At 40.9% G+C, this 21,710-nt stretch overlaps 4 protein-coding genes across 7 annotated transcripts in view; 2 read left to right on the top strand and 2 right to left on the bottom strand.

Annotated features, from left to right (window-relative positions):
* The window catches only part of thtpa (thiamine triphosphatase), a gene marked incomplete at its 5' end in the record, with an annotated part of 479,666 nt that overhangs the window by 442,091 nt on the left and 15,865 nt on the right, over positions 1 to 21,710 (top strand). The window lies entirely within an intron of this gene.
* cebp1 (CCAAT/enhancer binding protein (C/EBP) 1) lies at positions 1,708 to 4,897 on the bottom strand. 2 transcript variants are annotated; one of them, XR_014598766.1, is made up of 4 exons: positions 4,765 to 4,897; positions 3,618 to 3,881; positions 2,527 to 3,517; positions 1,708 to 2,496 (listed from the first exon to the last, which is right to left on the bottom strand). XR_014598766.1 is itself a non-coding variant. In XM_084033402.1 (3 exons), exons 1-3 carry the CDS (start codon positions 4,765 to 4,767, stop codon positions 3,212 to 3,214), a joined length of 573 nt encoding a protein of 190 aa, XP_083889528.1. In that variant the 5' UTR covers positions 4,768 to 4,897; the 3' UTR covers positions 1,708 to 3,211. The 2 variants fall into 2 exon arrangements, 1 of the variants encoding a protein (XP_083889528.1); XM_084033402.1 differs by having other exon boundaries at positions 1,708 to 3,517.
* Positions 5,408 to 9,014, top strand: ngdn (neuroguidin, EIF4E binding protein). Its single transcript, XM_084033330.1, has 11 exons — positions 5,408 to 5,437; positions 5,716 to 5,775; positions 6,009 to 6,080; positions 6,256 to 6,393; positions 6,484 to 6,568; positions 6,656 to 6,708; positions 6,893 to 7,004; positions 7,184 to 7,358; positions 7,549 to 7,702; positions 8,447 to 8,510; positions 8,815 to 9,014. The coding sequence occupies exons 1-11, from the start codon at positions 5,417 to 5,419 to the stop codon at positions 8,832 to 8,834; spliced, it is 954 nt and encodes a 317-aa protein (XP_083889456.1). The 5' UTR covers positions 5,408 to 5,416; the 3' UTR covers positions 8,835 to 9,014.
* pabpn1 (poly(A) binding protein, nuclear 1) lies at positions 9,629 to 21,668 on the bottom strand. Of its 3 annotated transcripts, none has more exons than XM_084033178.1 (7): positions 21,188 to 21,668; positions 18,933 to 19,041; positions 17,421 to 17,488; positions 16,113 to 16,219; positions 15,543 to 15,630; positions 14,934 to 15,085; positions 9,629 to 10,367 (listed from the first exon to the last, which is right to left on the bottom strand). In XM_084033178.1, the coding sequence occupies exons 1-7, from the start codon at positions 21,320 to 21,322 to the stop codon at positions 10,172 to 10,174; spliced, it is 855 nt and encodes a 284-aa protein (XP_083889304.1). In that variant the 5' UTR covers positions 21,323 to 21,668; the 3' UTR covers positions 9,629 to 10,171. The 3 variants fall into 3 exon arrangements, with proteins under 3 accessions (XP_083889304.1, XP_083889306.1, XP_083889305.1); XM_084033180.1 differs by lacking the exon at positions 21,188 to 21,668 and adding an exon at positions 20,764 to 20,897; XM_084033179.1 differs by lacking the exon at positions 9,629 to 10,367 and adding an exon at positions 11,180 to 11,530 and having other exon boundaries at positions 21,188 to 21,667.

Here is a 21,710-nt window from a genome sequence, read left to right as displayed (position 1 = left end):
GGCTTCACATGGTCTGCTGCCGTTGAGCAACTTGGTGGGGATTAGGTGAAATACAGTCTTTCTTCACTTTGTGGAAGATGTTGCAGTCCTGGGGCCACAGATTGCCCCACACGATGCTGCGGGACATTTCAACAGACACGGTCACACAGGGACTTCTTGTGTGCCGCTCAACACACGGCAGGCTGGAAGAAGCCCGTGTCACACTTTCACTCTCTAAATGAGTAGTTTGTTACCGAAATGACGCAGGATGAAGTCAGTTTAGCAGTTCTGATATCTAATGGTCATAAAGTCTGCTTGAAATACAATGTTAACATATTCGGTATTTTAGAAATAACCTCAGTTTGACTAATATTTTATTGATTTTTCCCTTTTTAATCAACAAACAGAGAAAATATAATTATTTATTTTTCTGCTTACGTATATCAAATGTCTGGTTTATATTAGCGGTATATCCTGTCTCTCCCCTTATATTGGATTTAAGGCCAACGCTCAACGTCTTTTTTGCGGTGTGTGGTCGTGTTTGTGGCTTGTAACATTACGGATAGTGACTCTCTGTGCAGAGCTGCACTATGTAATAAAATGTAATGACACACCCAGTAGCTGGATGTTATTAGTTTTAGTTCCTGTTGGATTAATCAAACAGCAGCGTTAACAGCGTTTGTGTGTGCTGGTTCAAGTAATGTTGTAATTATTATCAGTTTGGTTTAATGAGTTGGAAAATTGAATGTTAACATGATTTTACAACAGGAATACCTCCAACATGATGTTAATATAGTTTCCGATTGCTTTTATGTTGTATTGTAAATCTGACACAAGTTGAGTTTTTGTCAGAAACTATAGTGATGACAAATATGTTTTCATTGTGTAAAAAGATATGACATTTGCCAATAAAATAAAGCTAGAATTAGGTTCAGAAAATACACTTTTTAACATCATGTTCATCAGAGAACTAGTGTGTGCTTTCTTTTTGAAAATCACATGATGTTTGGAACGAGATGCAAAGGAATCACATAATGTTTTCAGTTATCTAACAGTGTTCCAGATATTTTTTACAAAACGTTCTAACTATTGTTTTAGGTAACGATTTAAAAAAAAAGAGAGAAAGAGAGAGAAAATGTCTGGCTTGTTGCCCCGACCCCCTCCCCTCTGTCTCCTATCTCTATGTCCCTTCACTACCATCACAGCCACAGGAAGGCCCTGGCAGCCCGAATCACTGATACGATCTCTGAGCTCCTCATCTCTGTCCTCCACTGTGTCGAAATCTTGCCCATCCCACAAAGGGAAACCGCTGGTGCACAACGGTCCATGGCATGACGGCCGTTTCTGTGGGTAGGAGAGTTATGGTAAATAATGTGGCAGGTGCACGCCATGTTGCGGATGCAGGATGAAGACAATTAATGAGAAGAATGCTACGGTTATATCACACCATGAGAAGGATGTGTTGGTGCAGTGCTCTGTAATCAGAGTTTGTAAAAGGCTATTTGAGGAAAAGCACATTTAAATAAAGGACATTTTAATATCCAGCTATTTTTATGACATTTTTAAATAAAAAGATGTTTCATCCAAGCTTGAGCAAATATTTGTTTATTTCAAGAAAATATGTGATGAAATAATTGCTTTAAAAATGCATTACTATAAAATCATAAAACACATTTGACAACACGACAAGATTACATGTTATTTGAAATGCTGTCAACATTATTTCAAGTAATCCCACAATCATTTAGTGACAAAAGATATAGATATATATATCTCTCTCTCTCTCTCTCTATATATATATATATATATATATATATATAGAGAGAGAGAGAGAGAGAGAGAGAGAGAGAGAGAGAGAGAGAGAGAGAGAGAGAGAGAGAGAGAGAACTTAGATTTCATTGAATCTACAAACCACAGGTGGTTGTGTAACCTTGTTGGGCAACAACACTTACAATAATCTCTGACAGCGACAAGAAGTATTAGATTGATGATTTGGAAATGTTTGTTAAATCAAATCATACAACAAATCTGTCCAATGCACAGCATCTTGTTTTTGAAGGGTCTGTGAGGATTATGCATTTACATTTTTGTAAAGTTAATTTGGAGTTTGCTAAATTGAAGAGTGCAGCTTTAGAACTTCAGGACTTTGTCCTTCTCGGTGCATTTCTGCAGTATTTATTGGTGATCTTCCTGAAAAACCTTTTCCCATCCTGATGTGCAAAGCCTCGCGTAAACTCTCCAGTCTAGAATAGATAGTTTAGAAAAGCCTATACAATGACATTCTACATTCAAACCTACTGTGCATCTTCCTATATACAGGTGCTTTATTCATTTATTCAAAGGTCTATAAGCAGGGCCGTAGCCACAATTCCAGAAATACTGAGGCCAGACCATAATTAAGTCTTAAATTTAAAAAGTACTTGGATATTAAAAACATTGTATTCATTCAGTTCACTGCTACTGCATATTGCCTGTTATTTACCATCATTAAATGCTTTTTCAAACCTAATCTACAATCTCGGGAATTGATTTGACTATCAGCTAAACCCCCCCACCTCCGAACAGCTATTGAACGCAGTTTAGCAACCTTAACAACCTGCCAAGCTTTGGATTTTTCCACATATTGAAGGTGTGCATATATGGCTGTAGCGATACCCTGTTTCTGAAGAATTTGGAGGACATTGGCTTTTTTTTTTTTGCATCTACCAAAAACACAGTGTAAACTTCAAACATTAACACCTACTTTTTTAGTGGGGTTTCAGGTTACCGGTGTAACTAAAATATCTGTTGAGGACAGGTGGAAACATTCAAAATCAGCTGCAGACAGCACTTTCAACCAACGTATACATTTTAGCGATAGCGGTAGCCTACAGCTAGCTAAAGCTTATAAAACATGTCAGCGACAGATGTGATTTCAGCCCAATGACCGTTGTCTGCTAGAAATGAGAAGCTGCCTTTGTTTGCTTTGTAAAATTACTATTAAAATTAAGACACATAGTTTGTGTTTTTGTTTTTTAAAATGACTGTAAATTTCGGTTATTAAATGCCACCTTTTTCCAATGTAATGTCTACTGTCAAAGCACAGAGAGCCTATCAGGATATCATAGCAACAGCTTACAGGGCTTGAAAGTCAATTATAGGAGCCAAACACAGTCAGAGGACATGACTTCAGCGTCCCCGATGGTAACTAAAGTCCTGCCTGTAATAAGGAACCTGATGCAATCGTGTGGTTCTAGATACTGGACTCCCCCGCCGCTCTCTCCTCAGCTCCCTGCAGATGCCGCTGTGACAGGATGTGTTTAAGAGAGTCCAGCTCCTGTGTCAGCTGCCCTATCCTCATCTGCAGCTTCTGGTTCTCCTCCTGCAGCTGCATGGCCCTCTGCTGGGTCAGCAGGATCCTCCTACGGGCCTTGTCTCGGCTCTTTCTCACAGCGACGTTGTTCCTCTCGCGTCGCTGGCGGTACTCTGCGCTGTCCTTGCTGATGCTCCTCTTGTTTATCGGGGCCCGCAGCGTTGGCAGGAGGAAGGACGAGAAGTCCTGGAGGTCAGAAACACAAGTATGTTGAAGTTTCGGGAGGGGGCAAGATGACAATGGTGTTCCCCACTCAAAAATCTATCTCACACACATCAACACACACCTGCTGAGTGTTGCCGTGGCTCTGGTGGTGGTTCATGTTCCCTGCGCTGGTGTTGCTGAGACAGGAAGAGGTGTACGGCAGGTAGGACAGTCCCATCATCTGCTCATCACTGCCCCCTCGCACCATTCCCTGAGACTGGCTGTACGGAGTCATATCCATCTGAGCCAGCTGATTGGTTGATGTGCCCGGGTTCAGGGTGTGGGCCTGACCCGGGTATGAGCTTGCCCACTCCTGGATGACAGACGACACCCTGGAATCAGACATCTGGTCGTGTGGGAAGCAGTAAAATTAGGTTGTTTGTGTTTTTGTTTAAACACAAAGAAAAACATAAATAAAAAAAATATATAAAATATGATTGAAAAACAACACATACAGTTTATAACATGTAGCTCCATTTAAAAGGTAATGTTACGAATGACAATTTACTGGTCAAGAATTCAGTATTTTTGATTATCAATTAATCAATTAATTATGTCATTATAAATGTCCTTTGCAGCAAATGTATTATAATATCTGATAATATATCATATTTTCAGCTAAATGTACTTAAAGTATCAAAAGTGAAATGAGGTCAGAATTAGACCTTTCAGGGAGTTGAATTAAGATATTATTTGATTAATCTGATTATCTTTACCAGGACAGTAACACTTCAGCAGCCTTTTACTGTTCAACTTGAGATAAATTGATTGTGATTATTGGCTCCCGTAGATGGAACGTTGGGGCAAATAATTACCACAATTTACAAGTAAAGAATTCAGTAACAGCATTTTAGACACAAATAAATAAATAAATAAAACAATCAGTTCTTTAATTGATTAATTGATTGACAGAAAGATTTGTTTGTCAAATTTGTTTGATTATCAATTAATCACTTAATTAATTTCATCAGGTAAAAAAGTAAAAGTAGTTTGGGACTGTTGATCAGACAAACCAAGCGATACATAAACTTTTGTTGTGATGTATGCTATTTTTCAAAACTTTCTGAAAGTTTACAGACCAAACAAGTAAGCAGTTAACTGAGAAAATAATCAGCAGATTACTGGAATATGAATGTAATTGTTGCATGAAGCCCAACATGAAGTCAAAGGAGAACAGACAAAATGATTACTCACTTTAAGATTCTAATAATCTACAATATAGGACTTACCATGGCGTAGCTCTTCACAAACTCTCTGCCTATCCTTCAGGTTCCTCTGACAGTTTGACTGAAAATGGTCTGAAGACTGGAGAGAGACACTACCTGCCTGATCTCACCACTCACCATCACTTCTTCTTCTCTCTCTCTTCCCCCTTCTCTGTCCCTCTCTTCCCCCTTCTCTCTCTCTCTCCCGTTCTCTGCCCCTATCTCTCTCTCTCCCCCCTTCTCTGTCCCTCTCTCTCTCTCTCTCTCTCTCCCCTTCTCTGCCCCACACACACGCGCACGCATGCACGCACACACACACACACACACACACACAGAAAGAGAGAGAGAGAGAGAGAGAGAGAGAGAGAGAGAGAGAGAGAGAGAAAAGAAGAAGCACATAGTCAGAAAGAAAGGCAGAGTGACTGTTTGACTCCTGACTGATAAAATTGCATGTATTTTTGAACAAATTATGAGACACGATATTCAGTATATTTAAGTAGCATGTCAGTTTGAATATTAACTTATTATTTAATAGCGTTCCGTTGTTTTCTTGCAACTGACTCGCCTACTTCTTTACACTAAACATCCCTCAGTTTGATAATTTGCACTATCAAGCAAACAAAGTGCTGTGCGACTGCTGTCCCTCTGCGGCTTCCGTAGACTGGATTGGAACAAAATGGCTACCCCTGTTGACAACGTGAGTGGAGCTTAGCGAGCTGCGAAATAATAAAACGTGTATTTTATCTTTCTGCAATGTTTGTTAATATTATAGACAATTCTGTCGATTTGAAGTGAAACGTTTCTTTGTAAACGAGGTTGATAGAAATCTAGTGATAACAGTTCTTTTGTTTTAATGACGTCCGCTAGCCACTAGCTAACTTACTTTTAGCAGCATTTCTATTACATTAATCACATTTTACTGTAGGGAAATAGTATAAGCGGTTTTACATTTCTCACATGCTTTGTTTCTGACAGGATTTAATTGAAAGTGATTTGCCTGCTGTTGTTCAGCTGCTGGGTAATCTCACAGAACAGGTAAGAACTGTGTAATATCATAGTATAATAACAATGTTTATTAGCAGAGATAGTCATCGAAACTATACGAACACAGTCACAAGCACACTTAGACCTCACTGAGACATATAACAAAATAATATTGTTATGTGATGCTTGTTTTGTGTATTTTGTTGGCTGACCTGTTGTGATGAGTTTATCGTGATCACTTTTAGAGACTTTTTCACAGCTTAAACACTGGTTTTTCTCTTTAGGTGGTCTCAGTTACAAGCCATGTCCGTGAGCTGATAACAAAAGTCAAAGATGGGGCATTTCAAACATCAAAGGTGAGCGAAGATTTGAACTCTTAAAAATCCTGGACTGTTAAGGCTGGACTACCAACTGGGCTACACCGGCTTATAGCTCCAGGTTCACTGCGTGTCTGTTGGTTTTTGTAGTTCGACTACAAAGAATGACTACAAACGTAAAAGGAGTTTCTGATTCACTCTTCCTTCCTTGCAGGGTTTGTCTTTCTTGGACCTTCGGTATCACCTGCTGCTCTTCTACCTTCAAGACCTCACTCACCTGATCAGCATCAAAACAGAAGGAGGCAAAATAAATGACAGCGAGGCCTTGACCAGACTCGTCACAATCAGAACAGTGAGATGATTGTAGAAACAGGCCACTAATAATGCCCCCTTTTTATTCTTTCTATCCAGCATCTCACTGCTTTTCTCCTCCTGTTTTAAGGTCCTGGAGAAGATGCGACCACTAGACCACAAACTAAAGTACCAAATTGATAAACTGGTACGCACAGCTCTCACGGGCAGTTTAGGTAAGATTTTGTGTTGGTCGCAATGAATGCATCCACCAATGATATGATTTATTTTCACTGTATAACAATGTTTTTGGTTGATTTCAGCTGAAAATGACCCGTTGCAGCTGCGTCCTAATCCTGAGAATCTCATCAGCAAAGTAAGGGCCGAATATCATGGTCGACTGAACCCCTCTTTTTATCTGGGTGGTAGCATTTATCATAAATGAACCGTATTGATTGGTGTAAGGCATTTAATCAAATCAAGCTACCAGTGATTTTATTCATTTAGGATAAAAACACTAAATGCTGACTGACTTTTTCTTTCTTTGCTTCACCAACCAGTTGAGTGAATCTGAAGCGTCTGAAGGGGAAGCTGAGAATGAGACAGAGAAGAAAGCAGCCCACTCTAGTGGCAGGAAATATGTACCGCCAAAGATTGCCCCGGTGCATTATGGTAATGCCATTCGTTTTCTGCCTTTAGTCATTTGATCAAAGAGGGTAGATTTTCCTTCTGTAGTTAGGTATTTATGTGAAGCGAGCAGCACATCACCTAACAGCTGCTACTTTCCCCTGTGGCTCATGAGCATCAAAATAAAGACCCCAAAAATCCTCATCTCAACCTGTGTCTCCCAGATGGTGACATGAATGAATCAGACAGGAAGAAGGCTCAGTCAGAGCGTCAGCGGCGGGCTGCCCTCAGAAGCTCTGTGATCCAGGAGCTGAGGCAGCAGTACAGCGACGCTCCCGAAGAGATCAGGGACGGACGGGACTTCCAGAGCGAGCGTGAGAGCCGTGAGGAGCTTCACAGGTGTTTACTTGTTTACTTTGTTTTGAACAACAAGAGAGGCTGATACATGATTGGATGAGATGCAGGACAAAAGGATGTAGTGTAAGATAGTTGGGTTATTTATATCCACTACTTGAATATATGATAAGTATTTGAAATGGGTTGTACACACACGAGTATCCATCAACAATAACTTTGTTCTTCTTCAAAGGAAAAATTATGAGGAGTCGATGATGGTGCGTCTCAACATGCCACAACGTCAGAAGAACACCAGAAAGAGAGGCGCAATGTCCATGTCGGGCCAGCTGAATGGTATCACACACTTCGGTGACATCTCAGCACTGACAGGCGGCGAGGGCGGGCAGGTGAGCTTGCACTGACATCTTTCCACCAACCTGTCAGAAAGGAGGTCATATCACACTCGCTGAGCTACAGGAGGTCGCAGTAGAAACATTACTGTTAGAAAAAAAATCCTCATTTCTGGAACAGATGAAAATCTAATTATATCCCTCTTCAACACGTCTTTGGAGAGGGGTTAGATGGGGAGAATCTGAGACTTAAATCAAGCAGTAGACTAGTAACTGAGTCTGGACTGGACACGCTGAATTATTAATATTGACTAGTATTCAATCTGGGCCGCCTCCAGCACATAGTTAATGTCAGAGGGAACACTTCTGTTGCACGTTTTGAAGAAGTCTGGCGTTCCGTACCTGACTTGCTTAGGTTTTGGTGACTCAGTGGTCTGGTGCTGTGCTGGCAGTGCTGTTGGCAGCCGTTACACTTAATGCCTCCACAGCTTTGGCCTGCCAGCCCCACTCTGTACCCTGTTTCCTGTCTCAATTCACTTTAGGCTGTCATAAAAATTACTAGTGAGTTAGTGATGAGTGGCCAACATCATGCTGCTTGCAGATGTGGAAAATTCATTCAGCTAAATGTATTTGGAAAATCCATGTGCTATGTTTAGATTAGTACTAGACACGTGAAGCTACAAAACGATATAGCTAACTCATCTCCATCCAGAATGAATAGGCGCATTGTTGCTCATTTTTATTTAGATCACATTCTTAATGTGGCTGCTGGTTCTTACACTTTCTTCTTTATTGGTGCAGGATGGGGATAACTCCCGCCCCAAGAAAAAGAAGAAAGTCATGAAGAAGAAGACCAAAAGAAGAGGTGAGGATATTCAAATTTACCAGACAGTACAAATTACTTTTCTGACCTTTCTTTAAAAATAAAAAAACACACAAGGGTCAAGTAACTTGTACTTCAAAGAACTTTTCCAACACTGCCCGAGTCTGCATTTATTCAACACTAGGACTATGTGATTCATCAGTTGAAGTCTTATATTAGAATCAAATGTTCATAAAATGATAGATGTTCTGTGATTTAAAAATACAATATTGAGAAATTGAAACGCAGCAAAGAAAATGTTCTTAATTCAGTATCATGTTAATAATCACCATGTCCTTCTCTGCAGCTTTTAAGAAACACAGATGATGATCCAATGACGTAAGAAGATCAAGTGATGACACAAGGAGAATTTGTTTTTACCAACAGCCATCTTTGTAGTTTATATTTCAGTGGAGTTTGTTTCCATTAAGCCAGCTGTGATAAAGTCATACATTCCCCACCTCGGCATGACTTTTTCAGTTTGTGGAATAAACATGTTACTGTTGACGCCTGTGTTTTTGTCATTAAAGAGAAGTCACATTGCCTTCTAATCAGCCCATCAGTAAGGACAAAAACGCTCTTTGTGCCATCAAATTACTCCTTGAAGAGAGCCATAATTTAGGACATTTTAGGACAAATCTACAAGCATCGGTAAAGAAACTAATTCAATTTGACGACCACATGCACAAGAGAAGCAGCCAGATGCTGATTCAATGCCTAATCACAACCTGGTTCAGCACATGCCAACTGGCAACACTAATATTTAATACACATGCCTGTTAGGCTACTTTATACATTCCTATAGACCTTTTTCTACAAGACATTTTCTATGTAAGTCAATTAAATGAAAAGCTAATTTATTTTAATATAGTAACCGGAGTGAGTCAGTTTAAGTAATATGTACCTTTTAAGTAGTGTCAAACCCTTTAAGTTTACCACTCAGTATGAGGTTGTCTCGTGTCTAAATATAAAAAGGTGTGACCTGTTACTATGCAGACGACAAATTATTATGAAACCACCCAATACTGCTGGTTTGGGAATCAATAACATTGTATGTGGTTACTATTAAATCATCACTTATGCAAAGCAGAACAATAATTCAGAACACAGACACAGACTCATTTTTACACAATGTCTTTATTTTTTTTTCCCTAATACAGACTCATGGGTTAAAAATAAAAATAAAAAAGCTGAACATTTTTTTTTTTAAACCCACTCCCCCTTTTCAAAAAAAAGAAAGAAAAAGTCTCCACACAACCCTCCCACCCCCGCCCCTACTTTCCCCCCATCCTAAAATAACAGCTCCGGCCCACTCCATTTATTAAATTAATAATCAATGCCATTAGCTCGTCAGCCTTCCTCAGACAAGCCGTGACTGCACTGCGCGTAGTCAGAGAAAGGGGCGCCTTAAGGTCCGCACTGTCCACCCCAAAAAACACCCTTGTCTCTGGTCCTGCCTTCCTCACTCTCACGCAAACTTGCCTTCCTGCCACTCAGCTATGTTGGCTTCAGCTCTCTGTATATAAATCATGTGTTGGATTGGCTGCCTGTTAAGTGCCATGTGTACTGCAGTGTGCTGTGGTGCATGTTGAACAGGTGTGTGTGTGTGTGTGTCAGTCATGTGTGTTGAGTGAGTTGAAATGTGAAAGGGACTAAAAGCATCATCAGCGTTTGCTGTTGTAGTAAATGCCCCCTGCGGCAGGCCTGTGGTCGCCCTGCCCCCCTCCCCCGCCCCCCCACACGGACAGGATGGGGTGAGTGTGCATAGCGGGAGCAGAGAGAGAGAGAGACGCTGCGGAGACAGTGGGGGGGGCCTGCGCCACCTGGGGAGGGGTCGTCAGCCTCCACTGGTCCTGAAACCTGAAACGACAAGAAGTGGTCTAATATACAGAGAGAGGACGGGGGAGGGGGAGGAGAGACAGAGGACAAGGAGCACACAGGGTTGGGAGGGGAAAACAGGTGGGGTGGGGGATGGGGATGGGGATGGGGGGGTTGCACGAAGTAAAAACATTTATGCCTGTCAAAAGAATAAAATGAGCTGTGGCCATGCCCAAGTTGAAGGTGACAGGTATGGAGGAGCAGCAGGAAGGTGGCAGCAGGAGGAATCCCGCCCATGAGAAAAAAAAAGAATCTATGCATGAACAATTCCATTGAACATTGAAGGTCCATCACTGTCCAGAGAAAAACGCAATCCATGGTGTCATGAGCCAAAGAGGAGGGGGATTGGGGAGGGAGGAAAAAGCATGAGTTATAAAAAAAAAAAAAAAAAAAATGCAGCGAGGAGGTGAAGGGCAGAGAACGGCAGACACAAGAGGGATTGAGGGAGGGATGGGGAGGTAATGATATACTCCAAACCACAAACATAAAACACAACAAATACTCTGGCTAGTGAAAGTTCCACATATGTACGGTACATTAAAAACAAAAATAAACAGTATATTTTCTTAATGCAGTTTCCCCCCCACTTTCTTTTCTTTTCTTTTTTTTTTTGGTGGTGGTGGTGGAGGGTGAGTGGGTGGGCTGTGTTGGTGATGGTGTGAAAGCAGGAGGTCACAGCCAGACCAAAGGAGACACATCTGCAGCCTGAGATACCACCATCTTCTCTTACCCCCCCCCCCCCCCTTCCAGACCCTCAAAACCAACAAAAAACAAAGAAATCAGCCACCATATTCTTTCCCCAATGGCCAACTGATACCTTACCAGGGGCGACCGCATCAACCTCCGCACACGCACGCTCACACACAATCGCACACTGCGGCCAGTCAGTCTCTGTCCAGGAGAGGTGTTTTTTTTTCTTTTCTTTTTTGTCTTTTTTTCCTCTCTTCTGGGGTTCTCTTCTTTTATTGTTGGGGAAGGGGAAGACTTTTTCATTGTGTGTGTATGTGTGTGTGCGCGTGTGTGTGTGTATGTTTTTTTTTTTTTTAAATGGAACAGAGAGGGGAGAGGGTTGATAGTAAAGGAGTGTTGGGGAGGGAGGGGGTGTTTAGTAAGGGGAATACCACGATGTTGTTCGCCCTCGGCCCCTGGAAAAGAGAGAGAAAAAGAGGGTGAGTTTTTTTCTGGTTGGCTTAAGAAGACACCAATTTCCTGGTGTGATATAATATATATATATTTTTGTGTGTGTATGTGTGTGTGTGTTTGTGTGTGTGTGTGAGAGATGTTTGTGTGAGATTGTGGTCAGAGAAAGGGTCTGCAAACTGAAGGGGAAAGAATATATTTACGTATATCAAAATAAATTACAATGTTTAGGACAGTGTTCACAAATGACTAAATCGACATACCATCTTAATGGTATTGTTACAACTCAATCTGGAAGAATAGACTACAGTGCTGAAAGAAGCTGAAAGCAGCTTGTCAAGAGAGGAAAAGTGTTTAATTTCCAGATAGTGGAATAATGATTTATGTGTGGCTGTGAGGGGACAGCAAAGGCACTCTCTCTCCCTCTTTCTCTCTCTCTGTCTCTCTCTGCGAGAGCCGCGCCTCTGGGGTCACTGTGGGGAAAGACCTTGAGGACAAACAGCACCACACATATACCCCCAGTAAGACACAGTGCACATACATACACGCACTTTACAATTTGGGGGACAGGACTCATAGCATCACATCATTATTCACGCAAATCACATACACAAAAAGCCAGGCAGCAGCAACACCTCCTCTTACACACACACACGCACGCGCAGACACACTTCAGTGACAACAAACATAACACGTCATACTGGGACTGAAACCAGTGGTTGTCAGGGTAGATGCTGAGGTCAGGCTGCAGTAATGAACCCTCGTTTCTGGGAGTGAATGCTGTAAAGCTGAATCTGGGTTGGAGTATGTGTGTGTTGGGGGGGGGGAAGGGTGGGGGTTCATGTACATGCAAGGACATACACTCCACATAAGCACAGAAAAGCCAAATAGTCTTCCATGTTATGTGTACAGTTTGTGCGTCTTCTGACTCACATCAAAATCTTGGCTTTTCACCATGCCAACTTGGGAAGAAGACAATAACAATGATGTTAATGGTTGCAATACTGGCCAGGCGCCAATTTTGAGGTGCATATAAACACAAACCACTGAGTCTACGGTGCAAAGTTTTGAGGTGCTAGACAAATGCCACTATTTGGCCGTGTTGTCCTTTAATACTATCAAAGCCTGGCAGATGAGGCTCTTCTCTAGCCTGCACACAAAAACACTTGCTGTGGCCTTGTTGAAGCTTAACTTCTTATAAACAAAGCCAAGCAACCATTAGATACTTGAATGAAACATCTCTTGGGTTGAGATTGCATGACCACAGCCAAGCACTGTGAAATCTTCCCAGGCACACAATGGGTCAATGCAAAGATTTTGTGTTTTTCTTTCACCATGGATGTGTTCCAATGACAAGACAAGGCACAAGTGAAGCGTGTTATTTGGTTTAGATCTGAGCCTGATTCTGTTCAACTGCAGCAGACTTAAGTAGCCCAGTGATGAATTCCTAATATAGCAACTAGACAGCCCTTCTACTCCTCTGCATTAAGCCATCAAGTCCATTTCAAGTGGAACAACTCTCTGCATGCCATTCTCTGTAGCGATAACATAATAACCAATGTTGTCAGATAATGCTAAGCTACACTATGTGGTTATCAGCAAAACTCTAGTGTTTTTTATGATAACATTACAGTCAAATCAACAACAAAAATAATTTCATGACCTTGGAACTGTTCAGTTCAATCTCAAGTCTCATATTAAAAGCACAGCCATTTGAGACGTAGGTACTTTTCTGCTATTCTTTTAGATGTGACGTCAACTCTTTATCTTCACATAACTGCAAATCGGACACAACAGTTCAATTACAGTAATACAAAAATGAAAGCCTTTTAAGTAAAATGCTATTTTCATTCCAAGCAACCAATCTCAATGGATTAAAGGATCCTTCATAAATAACAACTTGACTATATCAAAATTAAATAAATAATTTATACATTTATAAAATCAGAACACTAGCATACAGAATGCCATATATATTTATGAACAGCTCTTCGCTTCTCTGTCTTTTCCTTTCCAAATGTTACAATGTGGGAAGTTAAATTAGGACCGGAAGCTCAATTTACAACCACAAAAAGCAGCAAGAAAATGTGTCTCTATGTCTATGATTTCCACCCATGTCAGTACAACTATGCACACACACACAACCACCAACTATACACCAAAAAAGCAGCGCCTTAACTATTCTGAAACAGCTAAGCTATAACAACATGCATATTGGCCAATACAGTTGTTTTTCCTATATGAAGTTTAAGGCTTTAGGGTCAACGAACAAGAAAAAAAAGAAGACAATTCCACAATCAGTCGACTTTATGCATGACTAATGAGATTCGCCAATGTAAATTCTATGTCGGGGAACCCTGTGTAATGTGTATAGTCTCTACCCATTTCCATCAGTACTTTCAACTGCTGGAAACTTGATTTAATATCAACAACCCCTCAGCGTTTCCCTTAGTCTTTGTGTGCCTTGTTCTGCAGTTCAGGCCAAATCTCAGTGAGTAAACTGGCAGGGTTAGGGTTCCTTGGTATGTGTAGGAGTGGCTGGGATAAGTACACAGAGAGATTAGAGAGATTCTGACCTTGAGGTTCAGACACTTTCTCACACAAAAGGAGTGAACAGAGTTGTAACCCTTTCTTGTAGAAATTTAAAGGCAGTCTTGCTGCAATGGGAATTCATTGCACAAATACATGAGTAATAGCAAGGGCAAAAATTAAATGAGAAAACAAAAAGGAATAAATAGGGGCCTTTCAGAAAAACTTGGCTGTAAAGTGGCTGAAATAAAGGCCTCTGTGTGAAGGTTTTTAGGCTCTTTCCAAAATAATTGCTGCACCATCTTTCTCCTGGAAAATGTTCTTTGTTGAACATTAAGAATTAAGCAACAGCCAAGGCCTAGAGGTTCCAGATGCTTTGCAGGGATGATCAATCAGAATCTCTCAGTCTCAAAGCTCAGTGCATGTGAGAGGAAGTTGGCATGCTGATCAACGTGTTTGGCACCACACCTCTTTTGTGACTCCCAACAGAAAAAAACAAAACAATATGGCAACACAGGGCTTATATGGAGACGTGATTCCTCAGTGCCCACAAGGGCAAGCCATAGTTTAAGCTCTTCTGATTTCCTATCCATTGACAATACTCAGACTGCCTGCCTGGCCTGTTCGGTATTAGAGAATGTATCCAGTTCTTTCAATGTGACCAAATTACAAAATCTCTTAAAACATACTAGCCTGCCCAATTATGTCTTGAGTGAAAAAGCAATTGCTGATGATTAACCGTGTTTCCTTTGGAGCTTGCCTATCAAGTATTCTAAATTGAAATGAATACTGTAATTTCCTTTCAGCGTGAGGTGTGGTGCATGCAGGTGTAGAGTTCTCCCATGGTGTCAGAAGTGAGGCGTCTCATTGTCAACTCACCTGAAGGCCCGTCCTCTGCCTCTGGGGGGTGTATAGCCACTGTAGTAGCGTGCACGCGATGAGAAGCTTCCTCCCCGTGACCGGAACCGAGCTCGTGGAAAGCCGCGGTCTGTGGTGCTGATGCCTGGTCTGTTTGTTCTCTTGGCGCCCACCTGATTAGCAAGAACCCCACAAGGGACAGTTACATGAAATAATACTCAATCTTGTGGCTCTCAAACAGCTTTTACATATTTCAGATTAAAAAACTGATTCAATTCTGTTAGTGAGTGTTTTTGCCACTTGAAAAGCTAGGCATCAGTGAAATTTTGCCAATGTTTTATTGTGTAACTGTTCAGTTGTGATAGTCACTGATTGCATTGGTCCCATTCAGTTAATTTAGTAAATGCACCAATATTTATCAGTTTGCAATGATAAAACCAGTTTCTGATCACACTGTATAATCGTGTGTATGCTGCTTATCAAGAGAAAATTAAACTTTCACATTGCCACTTTCTTATTTCCACTCAAAATGGTTTCATTTATCGTCATTCTAACTTAAAACTGCTGAAATCTCAATGTGAGAACCTCCCAGTTGAAAAATTTCAGTTGAAATATTTCAGAATATATTACCTTTATCTGCCTTCCTCTGAAAAGGGACTCATCCAAAGCCATGGCTGTCCTAACCGACTCCTTGTCTGCAAACTCAATATAGGCAAACCTGAAGAAGAAGAAGAAAAATGAACTACAAGCAACTGCAAGTACTCAAATCTAAACAAAAATCAGGAACATGCAGAGCAGGACAGCACCCATATCTTCATAGACAAGATTTAATGCAACTTTTATTTACTTATACAAAAGAGTATATGCTTAAAGCAATGCACACCAGCTTTTGAAACACAAGAAAAGTGAAACTAGAACTCACAAAATGTTAATAGTTGTTCAATCTGGTCCCAGTCAACCATTATGTGTGAGCCCTGCCTTTTTTTTTAACAAAAGCAATCACATTTAACCATCCAGCTTTAGTGAAACTATATTGAATTGATGCTTGATAAAATAGAATCTGTCCACGCGTGATTATGTCTTATTTCTTCACTAACAGCATGAATTTGGTATATTTGCCAGACAAGACTTGTAATCCACCCCCTCCACTGATTTAAACACTGCACAGAGAGAAGATACAGTACAACGATTGTGTATTACCCTTTGGGATGCCCTGTGTATTTGTCACATAGGATGGTGACTCTGTTTACTGAACCGCAGCCATGAAAGTGAGCCTCGAGCTCCTCTGCCGTGGCACCGTAGTCCACCTGCAGAAATACAAGATAAAAGGTTAGATATCAAGAGAGATGCATCGCTGATACTTGAGCATGTGCACTTTGAATCAAGATGTCATTGACATCCACACATTCTGGCCCAAGAATCAATGTTAGATTTGTATGTCACCTAGATTGTATGAAATTACACTGAATGAAAACAACAAATACCACATACATTTTAAATAAAGGTGATTTAGGCATTAAAAAAAATACACAGACACAGATAGCGATGGAAGCAATTGTTATGCATGTACAAAAAGAAGGTATATACCCCCTTGGTGTACAACAACATGAAATCTCAGTAAGTGTATTTAAGATTTGACACAAATGTCCAAACTGCAACTGAATTTCTAGAAATTGCTCCTTATCAAGTCCAATTACAAAACACAAGCATTGCTTTTTAAGTACTAATACAGATCTGAGTGAAACTGAATGTCGATTTGAGTTCAGTAAGGTTAATTCTTAAAAAAAAAATAGGGGAAGACTATGGCACAGCTGTGATTCAGACATAGCAGGATATGCTAAAAAGTGTTCGCGTGAGAAGGACACCAGTGTTGGAGGCTAACATAAGGAAACTCCGAAGAAGCAACTGGGCTCCATAGCTGAGATTAAAGACACTTTGGATAAAACAATTGCTCCCCAGGTAATTCTCTAGTTGCAGCTTTATGGCAGATATAAAAAGGAAAGCCATCGTTTGCCAGAAGACTCACAGGAGAATAGGAGCAGAAGACCCAAACAAAACACTTTGGGACTAATTTTACAACAAGACACTTCAAACATAAAGTTATTAAGTAATGAACTGCATTATGTAAGGCATCTTAAAAAGGGGCTCAAAATACTTAAAAACTGCAGTATTGCAGTTCTGCAGTTACCACGACCGAAATCATTTGTTGCAGGACTTGAAAATTGCTATTCACACAGGGCCACGGTGTAAATTTACAAAGCTTGGGTGGATTTACAAACATGAATGGAGAAAATTGCAGTGTCCAAAGCTGATACAAATCCAGACTAAAGAAAAAATCCATCCACTAAAAACAAGGAAACCTTGCAAAAGTGAAAAAGGGTGACTTTTCACAGGAACTTTATGATTCTATGTAGAATGTTTTCTTAAAATATTTTTGTTTATGTCTTCTCAAATGTTGCAGCAAGAAAAGAGACTATGTGGACAAAAGCGCATGAGACAATTACTCACGTTTCCGACATAAATAGATCTGCCATCCGCTTCCATCTTTTCCTCGATGGACATGATGACGGGACCGACTGCACAGGGTAGAGAAGAAAAACAAACATCCACATGAGAACCAAAATGAAGGGTGTCCCCGACTAAGAATTTGCATAGTCATGTATTGCCTATTGTCGACTGATCAATTATTTTTTTCCTCAATGAGCCTCCCCTCTTTAAGCGTCTGTAGAAAAATAGTTAAAACAACAAAATGATCTGCAGAGATGTGTGTGACTATCATGCTTAGCCATTTCAGAATAACACATTGTTGTGTGTAGTGTGTGTACTTGCAGTACTGTTAGTAGTACTGAAACATTGCGGGGATCGATGGACAGACAAGGTTTCAACCTGCTTGTTTTTCGTGGTTGTAAATAGAACTTTCGGACCTAATTCCCTTTCCTCCCCATTGTAGAAAACCACAGACAAAGGAAATGACGGGGATGATGAGAGAGAAACACAAGCAGACAACCATTTCTAGGTGCCTCCCCCAGCTGACTTTAGAGAATCATTCATAAATTCAAAATACATTCAGCACCTGATTAATAAAACATACTCTTTGATTTTTAAACATGTAGTTCTTGTTTAGCCTTTCTGACTCTAATGGCAAAAAGCTGCTCTGATGGTGGTGCAAATTTGGATAGTGCAATTTAGCCTACATGGTGATTTATTCATGCCCATTAGGGAAATAGCTTACAGTCATGAGTTATTTTCACATCGTTATAAACAGTATTATTAATTAGTTGATATTTATACCAAAACGCTTTAATATGATGATTTATTGGGAGAAACCAATCATTTCTGTTTCAAATTACATTCAGCTACCCCATATCGATGGAATGATCCTTTCCACCACTGAGATAATCTGACTGAGATTGGCAGTCAAATCAGGCTCCTTAGATCAAATATGTATAAAAGACTATTGGGTAGTAACTCTTATAAAAAATATATTTTCTGTCAAGTCTGTCTTGTACTTCCTGCCATAATTTGTAGGTTGAGCATTTAGTAATAGACCTTATATTAATGTATCAATCTTAAACAAGCCGTCCAATAGCAAACTGAAGTATCCTCAATTACTGTTATTGTATTGTTAAATTGCACAGCCTTAAAACAAACATGCTTTACTAAACTGATGCATGAACTTTAAAATTAGATTACTTCATTCTAACCTTAAACTAGCAACTTGGCTAACCACCATAAGGACTGACAAGGACATGTGGATGGTTTTCTATTGATACCAAGCACTTCAAATATAACCAATTACTAAATAAAATATTAAAGTGTTAATTTGGGTTTAACTGATTAAATGTGGTTGCTGTAATTTATTTTAGTTTGCGAGATTAACATGTTATTTTAAAAGAGAGCACAAAAGAAGAGGATTGGTTTATTTTACAATTATAATTCTCTAGATGATTTGACAGTAGAGACAGATGGGAAATGTGAATGGATGTTGAAGCAAAGAAGCCTCCCCCTCACAAAACGCACCTGGTGGGGGGCTGAGATTCATCTGTTTCTCCACTTCGTTCTGGAGCTCCTTCAGCTTCTCGGCCTCTTCCTCCATCTCTCTCACCCTGGCTTTGATAGCCTCCAGCTCCTACAACACGAACACAAATTCTATTAGAGCAGTCAGTCCATCATTAACGCAATGTGACTCACTCACACATTAATCAAGTGCTATAATCATGAGATGTGGCTGACAGTTATGATATGCCAACAAGTGGTGACCAACTACTAAAACTGGCCACAAAAATATAATGTCAAAATTAACAAATGTGGCCATAACACCCCTTTTACAACACCAGGAAGATGGAACAGTAGCAATGAGATGATGAATGTGTGCAACTGCTGGTCCTGGTGTTGTTTCAGCCCCTCTCAAGAAACTTTATTAAACAAATACAACATAGAATCCAAATTACCAGTAAAATATTGGCAAAGAATCAGTAATCAATACTAATTTCAAGGCTTTAATTACAATGTTTAACATGTGTATATATATATATATATATATATATATATATATTAATAATTCAAATGTTTATGTGCATTCTCTCTGTTTTTATATATTTCTGTCTGCCATCTCTATGGGCTCATGCATCCGATTTTAAGCATTTGCTATTAATCCATTTTGACATGTCAATAAATAATGTATATATTAATCAATAGGAAAAATGATTAGCTGCAGCTCTTCTCCAACTAATATTGAAGCAAGAGCCTTTTTGTAAACAACTGTAAATGTATTTTGGGGTAGCGATGACCCACAAAACAGATCAGTTCCAAAAAAAAATGTAACATTCCATTAGTGAACAGAGAGATGGCTGTGTCCTCACGTGGGAGCAGACCCTCCTGTCTGACAGTGGTGCACTGCAGCACAGTGGGAGCCATTCCAGCTCCATCCAGGGCCATTGCCTGCTGACAGGCTTTGTAACGTAAAGGCTCTTTGTACAACTGGTTGAAGTGACACAGACCCATATTGAATTCTGGTCTTCAAACCGGAGAGGGGGGGGGGAGAACTGCACAGTGACATCCTGTATCTGATGATAATGGCACCATCATCTCTCAGCCCTCCGACCTCTAACTACATGCATCATAGTGTATCGAAATCATAGGAGTAGAAAGCAATCCACGTTGACAGCAAGATAGTTTAAAAAAAATACCATTCGACACGTTGTTGCCCCTATTTTTTGTCGCATATTGTGAGAGACTCCCCTCCCATCTCTCGTTCTCCTTTCTCGAGCAACACATTGAAGGATGCAAACCCAGCCCCTCAAATACCGCAACCCCCTGCTTCTGCGTTGTATGCCGCGCTTTCACTGTCCGACAAGACAGTAGGTTACTACAACCTCAAAACTAGCTGGGACTTGCTGCATAGACATCATCGGAGAATATGCACTGCAGGTGTTGGAAAATGGAAAATGATAATAAGACCGACCAACGCCGATAGTACATCTTGAGCCGTCGACCCCCATGTCCTACTAATGCGCGATACAAACCGCCGTCCGAAATAATAAATGACAAAAGATGATCAGCTGCAAGTCTGCAATCTCCACCCTAGCTTTGTTAACCCTGCTAGCTTGTTAGCATTTCGGCGTTCTGTTAGCTAGAACCCCAAACGTTAACGGTTCAAATTCCACATCTTATTTCGTGACTAGTATTTACGGTCGTCATGTCCTCTGGTCGTTTTAGCCGCAGCACTTGATGCTGGAGCTCACAATGAGCGAATGTTAGCCTGCTGACGCTCGGCCATTTGCATGTGCACACACCGGTGCTTGAAATGCAGCAGCCAGCAAGGTAAAATGAATAAAATGTGTCATATTACCGTAATCAGGTCGCCTTCTTGAGCAGGTAGACTCGTACAGCGGCGGCTAATGGCGGCGGCCTGTCCTACCCTCGCCCCTGACTGTCTCCTGTATCTCAGTCTCGCATTTTTTTTGAGACGAGGATCCCCCCCCAAAAAACGATTCGAGCTGCTCCCTGGCGCAGAGAAACTGGTGCCGCTGTTGCGCCAAGATGGCTGCCGACTCCACGCATGTCACCACCCATTTCTACTGCACTGCGTGAACCACAATGGCGATTATAATATCGATTCGGCGATAGTAGTAACGTTAAAGACGGCATACGATCCTCAATTTGTGGGAGAAAAAAATAAACAGATTACCTGCCTTCACTCACTACTTCTCTGACCATTGCGTTTCCTAGTAACCATGTGAGCTCTCACAGCTGAAACAATGCCCTTCACTTACCGGGTCTTCAATTGAGGCCTCTCCCTCTTCTAATCCCGGTTCTTCGTCACCGACACCCGGGTCTTCCAGCTCGGGATGTCCGGGGTCTGAATCTAGTAGGGATTCCTCCGCCAGTCCGTTACCGAACTCCGCCATCGCCCTGTTCCAACTGCACCGACGCGCCTCGTGGCCAAACCAACGTACAGGGCCCTACTCACGCACAAGGGGGGTAGAGTGAGCGGGGCTGCGAAAAGGAAAAAAACGGCGGAAACCGCCGCTTAGAAAAGTTAAAATGGGGAATAAAATGCTAGCTACAGTTCCAGCCACTACTCAAACAGCATACCGCGATGAAAAATAACTGCTGTTTCACTCGTTACCTAAAGCAGTGCTGCTTATTTACAACAGAGAACCTAGTTTATTTACTTAAACGAGTGTATAAAAAAGGCGAGGACTCTACGCGAGAGCGGCGGCGTCCCTTCAGTTCAGAAATGGAAGCCGGGGGCGGAGTCATGTATCACTGCGGGCGTAAAACTCGCGATTCTAT

Source organism: Eutrigla gurnardus (assembly GCF_963514095.1).
Source record: "Eutrigla gurnardus genome assembly, chromosome: 18".
In the NCBI taxonomy this organism is placed as follows: Eukaryota; Metazoa; Chordata; class Actinopteri; order Perciformes; family Triglidae; genus Eutrigla; species Eutrigla gurnardus.
The sequence above is the reverse complement of the archived record's forward strand: the minus strand, read 5'-3'. Positions and strand labels throughout refer to the sequence as shown.